Here is an 18,555-nt window from a genome sequence, read left to right on the forward strand (position 1 = left end):
TTCTGAATTCCCAAAAGTAATGAATGCAGCTGTGGACTTTTCCCGTCAGAAGAAAAGAAAATGATCAGGTAAGCATAATTTATGTTTTTTAATAATCTTCTATTGAGGTTATGCGTAAGAAAGGGAAAACATACAATAAATGTTATAATAAAAATGGCAACATTTTCATGTATCACAGTACAATGATATAGACAAAAAGCAGGGTAATTTCTAAAATATAGACAACTAAAACTTCTAATTTTTTATTTAAATAGCTTTCTTGAGCGAGTAATTAGCTGGCCTCTTGTGGACCCATTGATATAGGAAACACTGGTGAGGAATATTAGTCTTATCAGGGAAGGGGAAGGAGGGAGAGGGGATCCAAGCGGATGGGGATTTTGGCCCGTGTACACAGGCTTTAGGAATAGTATTTAATACTTCAATAATGCACCTTAAAATAACTAATAACCACTGCTAGTCTAAAATAAACGTTCATTATTCAGATAGGGCATGTCATTTTAAACAACTTTCCCATTTACTGTTATCACCGATTTTGCTTTGTTCTCTTGGTATTCTTAGTTGAAAGCTAAACCTAGGTAGGCTTATATGATAACTTCTTAGACCTTGAAGGCCGCCTCTTATCTTTATGCATTTTGACAGTTTTTCACCACTAGAGGATGTTAGTTTGTGTGCCATATACTGTAGATAACATTGTGCTCACATCCGTGGAGTTACCCAGGAGTCAGCACTGATTGGCTAAAAGTATGTCAAAAGAGCTGTAATAAGGGGCTGTCTGCATGAGGCTTAGATACAAGGTAATCACAGAGGGTAAAAAGTATATTAATATAACTGTGTTGGTTATGCAAAACTGGGGGAATGCGTAATACAGGGATTATCTATCTTTTTAAACAATTAAAATTCTGGTGTAGACTGTCCCTTTAAGCATATTTTACATTTTTTACAAAATATATTTAAAAAAAAAAAATATATATATATATGATAATGTTAATGCAAAATATATATCTATACCTATATATCTATAGGAATAGATATATAGGTATAGGTGTGTGTGTGTATATATATATAAAAAACATTTTCCTGTATGTGAAGAAAATTGGAATGTGAAATATTTACAGTAAGTATAAAGTAAAACACATTATTAAATATTATTATATGATTATTATTTAGACACATATAAATAGTATACCTCTTTGCAGTCAAATACATGGCCATATACCTTTTTGGAACCTAATAACTTTTTTAATGTTTATATGAATAATTTTTAGCAGATAGTATTTATATAAATGTAACAGTATATTTGAATATATTTAAGTTTGTTATGCTTTTTTAGATTCAGACACATTTGTTTTGCTTCTTAAGAGTTTGGAGTATTTCAAAATGATGTTCTGTGTAATGCGCAAAACATCCATTTTTATCGTAACCACTATTGTCTAATTCTTAACGTGCACATTTGTAATAATATGCTTTTTTTATTAATAATCGCAGGACTTGAGGATTTTTCTTCTTTGAATTATCCATCTACAGCAGAATCTGCCAGTGTAGAGTTAAGAAATGAGGAATACTGCATGTCTTCTCCAGATGCAATGAGTGCAATTTATGACAGCGCTCAAGACACACAGCAAGACCTGGTAACATAACTGAAAATAAATACAGTTCTTTTTCATATTGCAAGTGCTACATTATTGTTCTTAAAGCAACATTTTTTTTTAATTATTTTTTTTACAAAAAGTATCGGTTTCAAGTTTATTCTTATCCTTTTGGAGATACAAGATTACAAGTGGCACACTATTTAGCACTGTATCTGATTTATTTTTTTTGTAAAGTATATCTATACAGATAAATATAGGAATATCTACTTAATAATACATAGAACATTTAAACCTATGTGAAGACCATTGGAGTGTAAAATATTTACTGTACATACACAGTAAAACACATTATTAAATATTACACTTAATTAAAAATATTTTTTTCTGTTTTTCAGTTGAGTGGAAAGGACTCCAAAATATTATGTGTATACATTTGTACATATGTGTTTATATGTATTTATATACATATATACAAAAATACACATGTATACACGTATATGCATATACTGTATATACACATATTTAGACATGTATATGTATGTATAAATTATAGCTCTTTCCATTCAGATACCTTTTTTAATAGATAGCGTATATATGAGGGTAACACTTTTTTTTAATGTATATATGTTTTTTATTTAGCCTTGCACTCGTACGGTCGTGTTTACTTTCAACTTGTAATATGAGCGCAAGTTAGCGCTCCGTTTGTAATCTAGCCCACAATCTTCAAACTGCAAAAAAGTTCCATTAAAAAAAATCCATTAATTAAAGCATCTAATCATTTCTAGAGTAAATTTTATCCCACTTTAAAGGGACACTGAACCCAAATGTCATCTTTCAGGATTCAGATAGAGCAGCAATTTTAAGCAACTTTCTAATTTACTCCTATTATCAATTTTTCTTCATTCTTTTGCTATCTTTATTTGAAAAGCAAGAATGTGAGTTTAGAAGCCGGATCATTTTTGGTTCACAACCTGGGTTGTGCTTGTTGATTTGTGGCTAAATGCTGTCCAGTGTACTAAACCAAAAATTGGCTGGCTCGTTGGCTTAGATGCCTTCTTTTTCAAATAAAAATAGCAAGAGAACGAAGAAAAATTGATATTAGGAGTAAATTAGAAATTTGCTTAAAATTGCATCCTCTATCTGAATCATGAAATAAAAAAATTTGGGTTTAGTATCCCTTTAATATTCCCATTGATTCATTTTACCTGCTGGAGTGTATTGATTTGTATTATTTTTTTTTACAAATAACTCATTTACTTTATGTTGTCATTTGAAATAATTGATTTTTGTATGCCGAAGCCACCAACTATACTGGACATATGAATACTGCAATAGTCTCTATTGAAAAGCTATGTGTACAAGAGACAGCATCAGAAATCAACCTTCCAGTGGGTTGCTGTTCCCAGTTCATAGAGTACAATGAACTCTTATTATCTACTTTCCAGCGTAAATGTTCACCTTAATTTTTCTGTGACTTGTTACACCAGCCACATAAAGTTGAACGTATTGCCCCTTTAGTTTTATTCTATAAATTTATAAATGAAAATGTCAGTACCCAAGTATTGACCTTTGTTGATATAGAGAAATAAAATGCTGATGCTTTTGTTTATAAAGAGAGCAATAAGATATGCGCTGTGCACGTCCTGCAGGCTCAGCCCACTTAAAGGGACAGTCTACACCAATATATTTATTGTTTAAAAAGCTAGATAACCCCTTTATTTCCTATTCCCCAGTTTTGCATAACCAACACTGTTATATTAATACACGTTTTACCTCTGTGATTACCTTGTATCTAAGCCTCTGCAGACTGCCCCCTTAACTCCGTTCTTTTGACAGGCATGCAATTTAGCCAATCAGTGCTGACTCATAAATAACTCCACGGGATTGAGCACAATGTAATCTATATGGCACACATGAACTAGCAGTGTCTGTCAAAACCTGTCAAAATGCACTGAAATAAGAGGCAGTTAAATGGCTTAGAAATTAGCATATGAGCCTACCTAGGTTTAGATTTCATCAAAGAATACCAAGAGAGCAAAGCAAAGTTGATGATAAAAGTAAATTGGAAAGTTGTTTAAAATTGCATGCCCTATCTGAATCATGAAAGTTTAATTTTGACTAGACTGTCCCTTTAAATGTGCATCTTATCAAGAACAGTGGGTTGTTGTTTTAATGAGCAAAAAGATGTTTTCTTTCACAAGGTGGTGAGAGTCCATGATTTATTACACATGAGATTCACCTCCTAGCCACTAGGAGGTAGCAAAGTTTCCCAAAATCCTCGAGACCTCTCCCCCACCTCACTGGTATGCCAGTTTTAAACTTTGAGGTGCTTTTCAGTTTTTTCATTGGGGAGAATTTATCAGACTGATTTTAGACCAATTTTCCCCACAATGAACAAAAATATATATTTTTTCAAATACAAAAATAAACAGACCAATTTCTCATACATGTAATATTTTGCAGCTGGTATATTAAGCCATTGGAAACACAACAAGAGGATACCAGTTTTATACCACAGTGCCCCTTTAACTATCTTTGAATCTAGCCCAAGGCAGTGCAGGTTATTTATTCATTTTGCTGGTTGGCCAGCGTCTAATTCTTTGCTAAAGACGAGATAAGCTACATTTACTGCTATATCTTTATCTAGTACTTCAGATATAGTCAAAATCAAGAAGATAATTCTGCTGTTTTTTCTGCTGGGGGAAAAATGTGATGTTTTACTTTTTTGTTTTAAAAGACTTTCAATTATTTTTCTCTTTACTGAAGTCAAACTGATAGGCTTCTAGTTACCAGAATCGTGCTTACTTCTTTTTTTATGAAGAAGTAATACATTAGCATTTCTGCAATCATCTTGAACAACTCCTATCTGCAGTGACTGAATAAACAGATCAGTTCATTGTGCATCTAGCACAGATTGAAGTTCCCTCAAAGCCCTTGAATAAATATTATCTGAATGAACAGATGTATTCACTTTTATTTTTGATTATCCCAATAAATTGTCATCATCTGTAAAAGAAAAGTTCTAAGCACATTAGCGTTTATAATAGTGTCCCTTAAAGGGAGACGAAACATTCCAAGTAAGAAACCCCCTTTCAATTTATTTACCCCACTTTGACAGGTTCAAAAGTTTGGTTTATATACATCAATATGATTATCTTGGGTAAACAAAATGAAAGGAGGTTTCTTATTGGGAATGTTTACTGCCCCTTTAATAGAGTTTTCCTATCTTTACGGTCTGGTATAAATACAGAACAAAAATAATAATTAAGACATATCTTTCACTGCAAAAAAAAGGTTTTGATACCATGTCCACTGACTATGTTATCTTCTCTATTCAGCTTTATTTATTTTTTTTATTCTCCATATTCCCATTGTTTGCACCCAAGGACTACCAAGGCAATGCTTTCAATCAAAAAACTCAAAACTATGAGGTTTCTCTGTGCAAACGATTTCATGTTGACCATTGGTTTGATGGTAACAATCCTGAAAACTTCAGGTTTCTTTGGTTAAAGGGACATAATACTCATATGCTAAATCACTTGAAACTGATGCAGTATAACTGTAAAAAGCTGACAGGAAAATATCACCTGAGCATCTCTATGTAAAAAAGGAAGATATTTTACCTCACAATCTCCTCAGCTCAGCAGAGTAAGTTCTGTGTAAAAAGTTATACTCAGCTGCTGCCCAGCTGCAGGTAGAAATAAATAAATGAAGAAATGAACAGCAGCCAATCAGCATCAGCAGTGCTGAGGTCATGAACTCTTACTGTGATCTCATGAGATTTGACTTAACTCTCATGAGATTTCATAGTAAGCTTCCTTTACCTGATTGGTGAAATAATATGAGAGTTCACGAGGCTCATCCTTTCAGCTGTCCCAGGACAGACACACTAAAATGCTGCTTAGAAATCCTTTACAATGGGAAGTGGCTACTGAGGAACATTTGAGGTAAAATATCTTTCTTTTTTACATAGAGATGTTCAGGAGATATTTTCTAGTCAGCTTTTTACAGCTATGCTGCATCACTTTCAAGTGTTTAAACATTTGGGTATTATGGCCCTTTAAGTCTCAGTCCAACTCTACAATCCTTTACTTATATATTTAAAGGGACATTAAACCCAAAAAATGCATTTCATGATTCAGACAGAGAATACAATTTTAAACAACATTCCAATTTACTTCTATTAACTAATTTGCTTCATTTTTTAGATATCCTTTGTTAAAGAAATAGCAATGCACATGAGTGAGCCAATCACATGAGGCATCTATGTGCAGGCACCAATCAGCAGCTACTGAGCCTATCTAGATATGCTTTTCAGGAAAGAATAGCAAGAGAATGAAGCAAATGAGATGATACAAGTAAATTAGAAAGTCGTTTAAAATGGTATTCTCTATCTGAATCTTGAGAGAAAAAATTTGGATTTAATGTTCCTTTAATTATGTCACCATGTTTGACTTCCACTTGCAAGAATATACTTGATCTGGCAGAGCTTTCTGCAATCCATCTGAACTGTAGTTGCCAGAAATGCCAGTCTTATTGGTTAGGGTATTGTCTGGCGTGAGTTAGGAGCACCAGGAAAGTAGTTTCCTCTGGAATCTCTCTGCTAATTAAGGAAATCAAAGCGGTCTTGTTTGGCCTTAAAAAAAATCTTTTTTCAGCTTTAAACAAAGTTTCTGTTTGCAATTAAACTAATTTCTAGCTTTACCAGTTGGGCTGAGGAGAACCTAAGCTCTGGCATTTGAATTTTACATTTTTGTAGTTGTTTTCCTGAGCCCTTAAAGGGACATAATACTCATATGCTAAATCACTTGAAACTGATGCAGTATAACTATAAAAAGCTGACAGGAAAATATCACCTGAGAATCTCTATGTAAAAAAGGAAGATATTTTACCTCACAATCTCCTCAGCTCAGCAGAGTAAGTTCTGTGTAAAAAGTTATACTCAACTGCTCCCAGCTGCAGGTAAAAAAAAAAAAAAAATATGAAGAAATGAACAGCAGCCAATCAGCATCAGCAGTGCTGAGGTCATGAACTCTTTTACTGTGATCTCATGAGATTTCACTTAACTCTCATGAGATTTCATAGTAATCTTCCTTTACCTGATTGGTGAAATAATATGAGAGTTCACGAGGCTCATCCTTTCAGCTGTCCCAGGACAGACGCACCTAAATGCTGCTTAGAAATCCTTTACAATGGGAGGTGGCTACTGAGGAACTTTTGAGGTAAAATATCTTTCTTTTTTACATAGAGATGTTCAGGAGATATTTTCTATTCAGCTTTTTACAGCTATGCTGCATCACTTTCAAGTGTTTAAACATTTGGGTATTTTGGCCCTTTAATATTACATTGTTGGGTTCACTTCCTGTATTCCTCCTTTTTGATTTTTTTCCATCAGGAAAATATTTCAGTTTTAAAGTGTATGGGATACAAACCTGTGAGGCTTATTGGTGAGTGAGGTATAGGAGGATACAAACATTTTTCTCTTCATCTAAGTACAAGTTGTTTTAGGAGTAATGTAACCTCTTCTTCAAGACAAAGGAAAATGTGACCAGTGCATATTTGTTCAGATGAAAAAATCAGCATTTCTGATGATCTCTTATATGAACAGCAGAATCACTGCTTACTCTCCAGTTATCAGGATGTATCCATAGAAACCAGTGTAAATGACATATTACCATGAAAATAACCACCATGTACTCTATGTATAGTACACTAAATAACAAAAACATCTAAGAGTCAATTGGAGGTTAACTGTCTATTTCAGAATAGAATATTTGCCGAAACTATTTGTTTTCCAAACCAGCCACAGAAGGCAACTGCCTAGGTGTGGCTACAGAAAGAAAAATGAACACCCTTATTTATATAAGTGGTTGACTACAAACCCACTGCTGGGAAAAATAAACCCATTGGCCCTAGCCATATAATTAGACAACTATGATCTAATACTCTGTATAAAATTATTACTTTGTTTTTTGTTTTTTTGCTTTGCTGTGAGATTTTTATGCTATGCTTTTTTTTCTCCCTCTCAGATGTCTGTGGTAGTATTCAAAATATTTGGTATTAATGGTGGAATAGATATCAAAGGAGAAGATGCTACTGTTTGCCTTCAGGTTAACCAAGTGGTACCTAACCAACTTGGAAATGTTGGTGTTCGGCAATATCTCAATACGCGTGGCACAGGTAAGACGACATGTCTCCGATTTATTCTGTGAAGGGTTACAAAATCTAGATATTATACACTAGTGCAGTGTACACAATAGAGCAATGCTTGTCTGTGAGCTGCAGAAGGGGATTTTGGGTATTCCTAAAACAGAGCACACAAGCAGATTTTGGACAGTTTCTTTGCTTCAAGTAGTAAAGAATGGGTCATCCACTAAAGTGTGTAGTGCTTTCAAACCAATCAGCTGCTACAAATGCTCAGGATGTGTAAATACCATACACTTAAAGGGACATTAAACCCAAATGTTTTCTTTCATGATTCAGATAGAGAATACAATTTTAAACATTCCAATTTACTTCTATTATCTAATTTGCTTCATTTGTTAGATATCCTTTGTTTAAGAAATAGCAATGCACATGGGTGAGCCAATCACACGAGGCATCTATGTGCAGCCACCAATCAGCAGCTTCTGAGCCTATCTAGATATGCTTTTCAGCAAAGGATATCAAGAAAATGAAGCAAATTAGATAGTAGAAGTACATTAGAAAGTTATTTAAAATTGCATGCTCTTTCTAAATCATGAAAGAAAAAAATTGTGTTTAATGTCCCTTTAACACCTTCGTGACCAGAGCAGTTTTCCATTTGTTGACCGTCTGGGACCAAGGCTATTTTTACATTTTACATGTTATATACCGTTTTTCTCGCCATTAAATGGACTTTCTAAAGATACCATTATTTTCATCATATCTTATAATTTACTATAAAAAATATATAAAATATGATGAAAAAAATGGAAAAAAACACACTTTTTGTAACTTTGACCCCCAAAATCTTTAACAATTCTACAACTACCAAAAAAACTCCCATGCTAAATAGTTTCTACATTTTGTCCTGAGTTTAGAAATACCCAATGTTTACATGTTCTTTGCTTTTTTTGCAAGTTATAGGACAATAAGTACAAGTAGCACTTTTTTTTTCAAAATTTGCGCTAGTTACATTGGAACACTAATATCTGTCAGAAATCCCTGAATATCCCTTGACATGTATATATATTTTTTTAGTAGACAACCCAAAGTATTGATCTAGGCCCATTTTGGTATATTTAATGCTACCATTTCACCGCCAAATGTGATCAAATAAAAAAAATCGTTCACTTTTTCACAAACTTTTTCATAAACTTTAGGTGTCTCACTGAAATTATTTACCAAACAGCTTGTGCAATTAAATGCGTAAATGGTTGTAAATGCTTCTGAAATTATTTACCAACAGCTTGTGCAATTAAATGCGTAAATGGTTGTAAATGCTTCTCTGGGATCCCTTTTGTTCAGAAATAGTAGAACTATATGGCTTTGGTATTGCTTTATGGTAATTAGAAGGCCGCTAAATGCCACTGCACACTTGTATTATGCCCAGCAGTGAAGGGGTTAATTAGCTAGCTTGTAGGGTTAATTTTAGCTTTAGTGTAATGTAGTAGACAACCCAAAGTATTGATCTAGGCCCATTTTGGTATTTTTCATGCCACCATTTCAGCGCCAAATGCGATCAAATAAATAAAAATCGTTCACTTTTTCACAAACTTTTTTACAAACTTTAGGTTTCTCACTGAAATTATTTACAAACAGCTTGTGCAATTATGGCACCAATGGTTGTAAATGCTTCTCCGGGATCCCCTTTGTTCAGAAATAGCAGACATATGTGGCTTTGGCGTTGCTTTTTGGCAATTAGAAGGCCGCTAAATGCCGCTGCACATCACACGTGTATTATGGCTAGCAGTGAAGGGGTTAATTAGGTAGCTTGTAGGGAACTTGCAGGGTTAATTTTAGCTTTAGTGTAGAGATCAGCCTCCCACCTGAGACATCCCACCCCCTGATCCCTCCCAAACAGCTCTCTTCCCTCCCACAATTGTTGCTGCCATCTTGAGTACTGGCAGAAAATCTACCAGTACTAAAATAAAAGGCCTTTTTTTTAATTTTTTAAAAAAATAATAATAATTATGTAGCTCTGATGGACCCCCCTAAGCCCCCAACCTCCCTGATATCCCCCAAACAGCTCTTTAACCCTCCCCCCGCTACCTATATGCTGCATCTTGGATACTGGTAGCTGTCTGCCAGTACCCATTTATTTTTTCTGTAGTGTAGCAGCCCCCCTTGAGACCCCCTTCCTCTCCCCCTCCCAGATCCTACGATCCTTAGTTTTTCCCCCCTCCCTTTCCCTCCTTCCCATTCATTACTCATTGATGGCAGTGGTTGCTGCATGCGCGCCCCCCGCAGGCCCCCCCCGCACGCTCCCGGCACCTGGCGTGCACATTGCACATAGAGTAACCGGATGCCGGGTAGCGATGGGCTGTCCATCCGCCTATGCTCCCACTCACCAAAAATGATCCAATCGGCACCATTGTTACCGATGCAGAGAGGGCCACAGAGTATTGCAGGATCGCTTCCACCGCTTTGAAAGACCAGAGGTCGTGAAGGGGTTAAAAGGACACTCAAGTCAAGCATTAAACTTTAATGATTCAGATAGATAATGTAATTTTAAACAACTTTCCAATTTACTTACGTTAACAACATGTGTACAGTCTGTTTATATTTACACTTTTTGACTCACCAGCTCCTACTGAGCATGTGCAAGAATTCACAGAATATACGTATATGCATTTGTGATTGGCTGATGGCTGTCACATGATACAGGAGGAGTGGAAATAGACATAACTTTGAAATTTATCAGAAAAGAATCTGCTACTCATTTGAAGTTCAGACTAAGTGCTATTATATTGTCTTTTTATCATGCGTTTGTTTATTATGCAAATTGACTGTATTTACTGGCCCTTTAAATGTCCCTTTACAGAAGGAACAAGGTAAAAGGGAGTAGAGGTATTTTTTTGTGTGTTCTTCAGACTGCACTGCCATTATAATAAAAAAAATAGCTCTCAAACAATATGGTTCAGTAGAAATAAAATATATTTATTAAAACATATATTGCATGTAAAAACAATGTTACAATGTAATAAAATAATACAAAAAAACAAGGAAACTTGCATAAAATTAAAGATCTACAAATGCTGTTAGTCCACTTTACGAAGTCTGGCAGACTGTTAGACAAACAACGCATTTCGAGGTTTCACCTCTTCATCAGGTACACTGACATTATGACAACTAGCTGCCTCTGCTTATCTACTTATAGGCCATTGTTTTTTCCCTCTAGTTCTAGGGATGTGCTTTAACCAGAAACTCTTATCCATGTAGGGCCTCTTTTCATTTTCCATTAATGTGCTGCTGTAATCTACTCAACAGTCCACAAGGAGTGGCGCTTACTCATTTCTTGGGGTGTAGGTTGTTTAAATAGGCCAAAGCTCAGCACAGCAACTCTTAAAGTGATACCAAACACTAAAAAATATGTGAGCAATAAGTGGTTTATCACGGGTGTTTACGTTCGTCAGGCTTATTGCTCGTATTTCACGTTGAAGGTAAACGCGATTGCGCTCAAGCTACAATGGTTAACTGTTTTGTGAAACGAAAAAGTTTAACAAAACACATCAAAAATACATTACAAAGTACAGTTACACTCATAATAACACCATCTAATAAAAATGATTACAAAACAATATTGCACACAAGTTATAAGGGCTCAAAGATATGAGGTCTCAGGTAGTAGAAAAAAAAAGGCAGGCAAATGGCTTTAACATTGATACATACATATATGTATATGTCTATATATCTGTACATATGTATTTACAGACATATATACACATATTAACACACAAATAAACATGTACACATATACTGTATATAAGTGTATTGGAACCTTTTGCAGTTAAGTTGATAAAAACCATGTAAAAGCATATTTATGCAATATTTATATTTAATAAAGTGTTATAGTGTGTATTTACTGTAAGCATTTCACATTCCAATGTTCTGCACATAGCAGTATATGTTCTATGTATTTATTAATAGATGTTCCTTTATATTTATCTATGTATATATACCTAAATATAATAATGTGTGTGTAACTGTATATGTATGTGTGTATATATTTGTCTATCTATCTATCTATCTATCTATCTATCTATCTATCTATCTATCTATCTAGATAGATAGATAGATAGATCTATATTGTACCAAAATACAATCCAATATATGTAGAAATCTGTATTTATGAATAAATAGAACCTATTGTAAAGAACATTGGAATGTGAAATATTCATATTTTCATGTCGGTTTAGCGCACATAAGAATATACGATTGGGTTTGCACGAGAGTGGGTTGTTGGGTTTTTCTCCACTTTTTTCTCCATTAACATCTATGGGGAAACACATGAAACGTGCATGCAATATTGTCAGTTCAGCTTTTTGTGCTCGTCGGGTTAGTGCGCGAGTAAAGACCGTTTACTTTCAACTCAAAATACGAGCGCATCCCGACTAGCGCAAAATACTTACTTCTAGCAAAGTTGATGCACTAGAGGGAGCATTAATTAGCGCTCCACTTGTAATCTTGCCCATAATAATGTCTTAAAAGAAAAGATTAGGCTGAAAATAATACGTATATGCATGCTTCTGTCTATTATTGTTGCTTTGTTTCTTTTATGGCAGTACCAATAGTACTGTCTCCCCACATAATTTTGACAAATCTTTTTATCTGCCAGAAATAATGGGGCTCCACATTTAAAGAGCAGTTGAAGGTAATGGATTCTGTTTTGTTTAGTTCTTTTCGGCCAAATACAGCCAGAAATGAGAGGGGGCGCTCTTTGACAATAAACAGAACAGTGGACTAAAGCCCGTACAATAAACATGCTGTAATAAAGGTTTAACAGTTAGGTATATAGCATCATGATTTCATATATAATGCAATCAGATACAAAATAGATAATAATAGTAGAGTTATAAAAAGTCCCTGATCTAGTTTATGTTTTATTTACGGTATTTATTTTTTTAAATAAATATTGTTTTATTATGATTGTGTGCACCACTTGGACTCCTTTTCTTCTTTAAATGGCAATCCCCTATCTTATGTATATACTTTATAGGGAGTTATTAAGTCTAAAGAAATCCTATTCCCTAAAGACAGTATATACCACACACAACACAAACACCCCTCATACAAAAGGGGTTCACTTAAAGGGACAGTATACACTCATTTTCATATAACTGCATGTAATAGACACTACTATAAAGAAGATGCACAGATACTGATATAAAAATCCAGTATAAAACTATTTAAAAACTTACTTAGAAGCTCTCAGTTTACCTCTGTTGAAGAGATAGCTGGAAAGCCCACTTCAAGTGGGAAGTAAGACACTCCCCCCCCCCTTCTTTTGCATATGAAAAGACCCTTTACACAAACAGGAGCAAGCTGGAGTAGGTAGCTGACGGTATTCACATAAAACTTTGGGGCTTGGTTAGGAGTCTGAAAATCAGAGCAATGTTATTTAAAAATAAGCAAAACTATACATTTAAAAAAAACAAAAATCTTTATGGGCTATATAAATAGATCATCTACAAAACATTTAAGCAAAGAAAAAAATGAGTGTATAATGGCCGTAGTAGAGTACTTGTTGGTATTATGGTTCATATATCCTTGTTTCTGTAGGTATCCTAATGAAAGGGAGGTGAGTGTAAAAATGGTTGTGATTGTGTGAAGTTCTCTATAGGGTGTTTTTATTTACTGTTTTTAGTGCAAGTATTATTTTTTTTAATTATGTTTTACTATGCTACATGAGTTTGGACTGGGATGTACATTGTCAAAATTAGAGTAGTCATCTCTCATTTCCTTCCATAAGGCAGGGAGAGTCCACGACTTTATTCCTTACTGTTGGGAAATATAACACCTGACCACCAGTTGAAGGCAAAGTCACCCCAGCAAAAGTCTTAAATATCCCTCCCATTTCCCCTATCACCCAGTCATTCTTTGCCTTGCATCACTATAGGAGGTGGCAGAGAAGTGTCAGAAGATTTGGATAGTCCTGTAATGGGTATGTTCCCTTCAAGAAAGGACTGGAGTTTTAAGTAATCATGTCAACCTCTCAGTGCGATTATTGATGAAAGTTAGAGTCTGGAGATGCAGGGAAAGTTTTTCTGCGAACCCATCCAGACTGCAGCCTAACAGCTCCCGGGCAATCAATGTTGATGAGTTTCACTTCTTGCTGTTACACACTCAAGTCCATGTCAGAGGCGTCGCTGCAAGACTGTCACACTTGAGAGGCTGTGCCTGTTCCACAGCTTGGATCCTGGAGGTAAGATCGTTTTATATATACTCTTTTGCTAATACAGGGTCACAGTGTGGCTTCTTTATACCTCAGTATGATCAAGGGTTAATATCTCCTTCAGGGAGATTATTTGAACAGCAAGGGGTTATTTATAACTACTTTTATGTGAGAGTTTTTTGCTTAGACTGTGTGCTTTTGGCTTGGAACAAACAGGTTTCACTTTTGTTTTTGTGTGTTGCGCATAATAGCTTGACACCTTTTTCATAGCAGAGGAGGTACTGTCCTACACACTACGTGACCGGGTGCGGTCATTTCGTTTTTTCTACAATCTTGTCTGGAACATCGCTCCTAAGGAGAGCGTTTTTCTCTGTTAGCTGTCTGGGTCTAGGAGGTGGTGAGTGCCCCAGCCATTGGGATTTTAAAGGTGCCTTTTTTTTAATAAAGTGTTTATGTTTTGACTGTCCTTCTGTAAATATATCCTACTATGGAGGACTCTATTACATTAGAAAGTTTTGCTCCTTCTGTACTGATTAATAATTCCTGTTTATATTGTGAGGAGGCTGTGGTTTGCCCCGCCTGCTCAATTTTGTTCCATTTGCCTAAGCACTGTTCTAAAATCTAAGAAGGGAGAGCCTGCTAATACTCATAGCGCTATTAGCCCTTCTGAGCCATCTACCTCTCAGGAATCTGGATCCCGAGAGATTATTACCCGTTCTACACTACACGCTCCACATGCAGTTCCCCACAGCTCATCTAATCCTCCATCTGGAGGGGACTTTTTTCCTGCGGACTTTACCGCGCAGTTGCAATCGGCGGTGTCTGCGGCCCTGAGTACCTTACTTCGCTTTAACAAACGCAAGGTTAAACATAGTTTTCTTGACTTAGAGTCATCTAAATATTTGTCGGATTTAACTACTATGTCCCAGCTATCTGAGGATGAGTTAACCTCTGTAGCTTCAGAGGGTGACATTTCTGAGTCGGAGACTTCAGTTTCTAAACCTCCTTCAGCGGAGGAACCCTCCTTTAGATTTAAAATTGAGCATCTGCGTTTTTTATTAAAGGAGGTTCTGTCTACGCTAGAGGTTCCAGAGGCTATTCTCCCTGAGGAACCTAAGATCCCTAAATTAGACAGGGTTTATGAAGACAGGAAGGTCCCTATGACTTTTCCTGTGCCAATTAAGATGGCAAACATTATTAGTAACGAATGGGAAAGAATAGGAACTTCTTTTTCTCCCTTGTCTCCTTTTAAAAAAATGATTCCCAGTCCCTGACTCTCAATTAGACTTGTGGGCTTCTATCCCTAAGGTGGATGGCGCTATTTTTACGCTGGCTAAGCGTACTACTATACACAAATACCTAGTTCCTTCTGTGTGTGAATAATGCTCTATCCTGTATAATCTGCTAGATCTCCCAACTAATAGATACAATAAAGAACAATCAGCCAGATTACGAGTTTTGCGTTATGGCTCGCTCGCTACTAACTTGCAAGTTATTGCCACCGCTCACCTTTAATAGCGATGCTATTACAGGTTTGCAAAAAATCGGTGTTTGTGGGCAATATGGCAGCGTTGAGCTCCATACCGCACACAAATACCAGCGCTGCTTTTACGTGCTCGTGCATGATTTCCCCATAGACTTCAATGGGGACAGACGGCAAAAAAAAGCCTAACACCTGCAATAATGGAGCGTAAAGCTCCATAACGCAGCCCCATTAAAGTCTATGGGGAAAAAAACACCCTAACATAAACCCTGAGTCTAAACACCTCTAATCTGCTGCCACCGACATCGCCGACACCTACATAAATGTATTAACCCCTAATCTGCCACCCACATAAATGTATTAACCCCTAATCTGCCACCCCAATGTCGCCGCCACCTACCTACACTTATTAACCCCTAATCTGTCACCGCCTACCTACACTTATTAACCCCTAATCTGCTGCCCCCAACGTCGCCGCCACCACTATACTAAAGTTATTAACCCCTAAAACTCTGGCCTCCCACATCACTAACACTACATAAATGTATTAACCCCTAACCCTAAGTCTAACCTAACGCCCCTAACTTTAATATAATTTAAATAATTCTAAATAAAACTTACTATTAATAACTAAATAATTCCTATTTAAAAATAAATACTTACCTGTAAAATAAACCCTAAGCTAGCTACAATATAACTAATAGTTACATTGTAGGTAGATTAGGTGTTATTTTTATTTCACAGCTAAGTTTGTATTTATTTTAACTAGGTAGACTAGTTAGTAAATAGTTATTAACTATTTACTAACTACCTAGCTAATATAAATACAAAGTTACCTGTAAAATAAAACCTAACCTGAGTTACACTAACACCTAACATTACACTAAAATTAAATAAATTAAAAAAATACATTTATCTAAATTACAAAAAATATTAAACACTACACAAAATAAAAAAAAAGAAATTATCAAAAATAAAAATGATTTACTACTAATCTAATAGCCCTATCAAAATAAAAAAGCCCCCCCCCCCCAAAAAAAAATAATAAAACCCCTAGCCTAAACTAAACTGCCAATGGCCCTTAAAAGGGCCTTTTGCGGGGCATTGCCCCAAAGAAATCAGCTCTTTTACCTGTTTAAAAAAAATATACAATCTTTAGAGCTGGAGGAGAGGTTTTGTGAAAGAGGCTATAAAAGGGATCTTGTCAGTTACCATAGATTGAATATTGGGGCAAACCCAAGAAATATCTATCTTGAAAATAAAATTAAAGATAGAGTAAATGAATTTGAGGGGGTATCTTTTATCACCCAATACAGTAACCAATTCCATCAAATTTGCAATATTGTTAGGAAACACTTCAATATTCTTAAAGCAGATGATGGATTGGTAGACACTGTTTCAAAAGGGTGCAGATATGCCTTCAGACGTGGTGTAAGCCTAAGTAATATACTTGCTCCTACACAGCTTAGAGCCAGGGATGAGGTAGGTTCATCCTGGATGAAATTTAAGGGCACCTACAAATGTAATTTTGCTCAGTGCACTGCCTGTGAATTCTTACAACAGGGAGAAGGCTTTAGAAGCTGTATAACTGGAGAGACTTTTCGACATTTCTCTTGTTTGAATTGCAGAACAAAGTTCGCAATCTATTTATTGACCTGCATAGAGTACAATATACAATACACAGGGCTCACAACCAGAGAGACTAGGGAAAGGATTAGGGAACACATCTCAAACATCAAAATTGGTAAACTTACTACACCTTTGGTCCAGCATTTTAAAACCTGTCATCATACAAGTACTAAGACATTTAGATGGACCATTATAGAACAGGTCAAAACAAACAAACGAGGTGGTGACAGGGAGAGGTTGCTGGCAAAAAGAGAAGTGTTTTGGATACACAGACTCAGGACCAGAGTCCCAGAAGGGTTAAATTCAGAATTTGACCTGATAAATTTCTGGGAATAAATTTCTGGTCCTGGGTCTGTGTTTCCATATTTGAACTATGTAAATAAATCTCTAAATCCTTATGTATCCGGTTAGCATGGATTGTAAATTTTACACATTGTAGCATTTTATATATATATGCATTAAAGAACAATATGGGTATATATGTAGGCTATATGCTTCTCAACACTAAGATAAAAATTCTTTCTTTTGTTGATTTCATTTTGTATTTATTTATATTGTATACACACATTTATCAAACAAATTGGAAGGATGTACTTTGAATACTTTCAATCCTCTTCCAGTCTCCAGATTTATTAACAAGTATTGATGTGACTAGGATTATATTACATATACTGGGATCTTATTTCCAATAATTGTTTAGTTTAATTCTCTTACATACAGTTGATTGTTCAAGTTTAGAATTCACAAATGATTGTATCTATCACACTTTTTAATGGGACAATTGTTATCCTGTTGTATTCAATGTGAGGAGAGCTGGATCTAGCTTCACTTCAGGTATGGTTTTAATCATTTTTAACCAATCAGGTAACAGGAACCAGTATATAAGACTGGTGCACACCTGAGACTGCAGCTACGATTACGGCTTAATTGACGAAACATGTCAGCAGACAGTCACTGGAGTGAAGCTATCTCCATCCACTACACAGCTTGAGAATCCTGTATCCCTGGAGGGACAAAGATTTTTAATTGCAATAAAGAAATTTGAACTTACCACCGGCTGTTTGTGCACCTCATTTGTTTTTGCTGATTCTAAAAAAAAATACAAACAACCTCCCAACAGTAAAACCCACCACCCACACAACCAACCCCCCCAAAATAAAAACCTTCCTAAAAAAATCTAAGCTCCCCATTGCCCTGAAAGGGCATTTGGATGGGCATTGCCCTTAAAAGGGCATTTAGCTCTTTTACATTGCCCAAACCCTAATCTAAAAATAAAACCCACCCAATAAACCCTTAAAAAAAACCCTAACACTAACCCCCGAAGATCCACTTACAGTTTTTGAAGACCAGACATCCATCCTCATCCAGCCGGGAGAAGTCTTCATCCAAGCTGCAAGAAGTCCTCAACGAAGCCGGGAGAAGTCTTCATCCAAGCGGCAAGAAGTCCTCAACGAAGCCGGAAGAAGTCTTCATCCAAGCGGCTCCATCTTCAAGACAAC

General features: G+C 35.7%; 1 protein-coding gene across 1 annotated transcript in view; it reads left to right on the forward strand.

Moving 5' to 3' along the window:
* BLTP3B (bridge-like lipid transfer protein family member 3B) overlaps positions 1-18,555 on the forward strand; it is a 344,497-nt gene that overhangs the window by 261,902 nt on the left and 64,040 nt on the right. Inside the window, exons 16-17 of the mRNA XM_053718772.1 lie at positions 1,486-1,628; positions 7,619-7,769. Coding sequence (XP_053574747.1) covers positions 1,486-1,628; positions 7,619-7,769 — 294 coding nt within the window. The remainder of the gene's footprint in view (positions 1-1,485; positions 1,629-7,618; positions 7,770-18,555) is intronic.

The sequence above is a fragment of the Bombina bombina genome, chromosome 6 (genome assembly GCF_027579735.1).
Source record: "Bombina bombina isolate aBomBom1 chromosome 6, aBomBom1.pri, whole genome shotgun sequence".
Taxonomy (NCBI): Eukaryota; Metazoa; Chordata; class Amphibia; order Anura; family Bombinatoridae; genus Bombina; species Bombina bombina.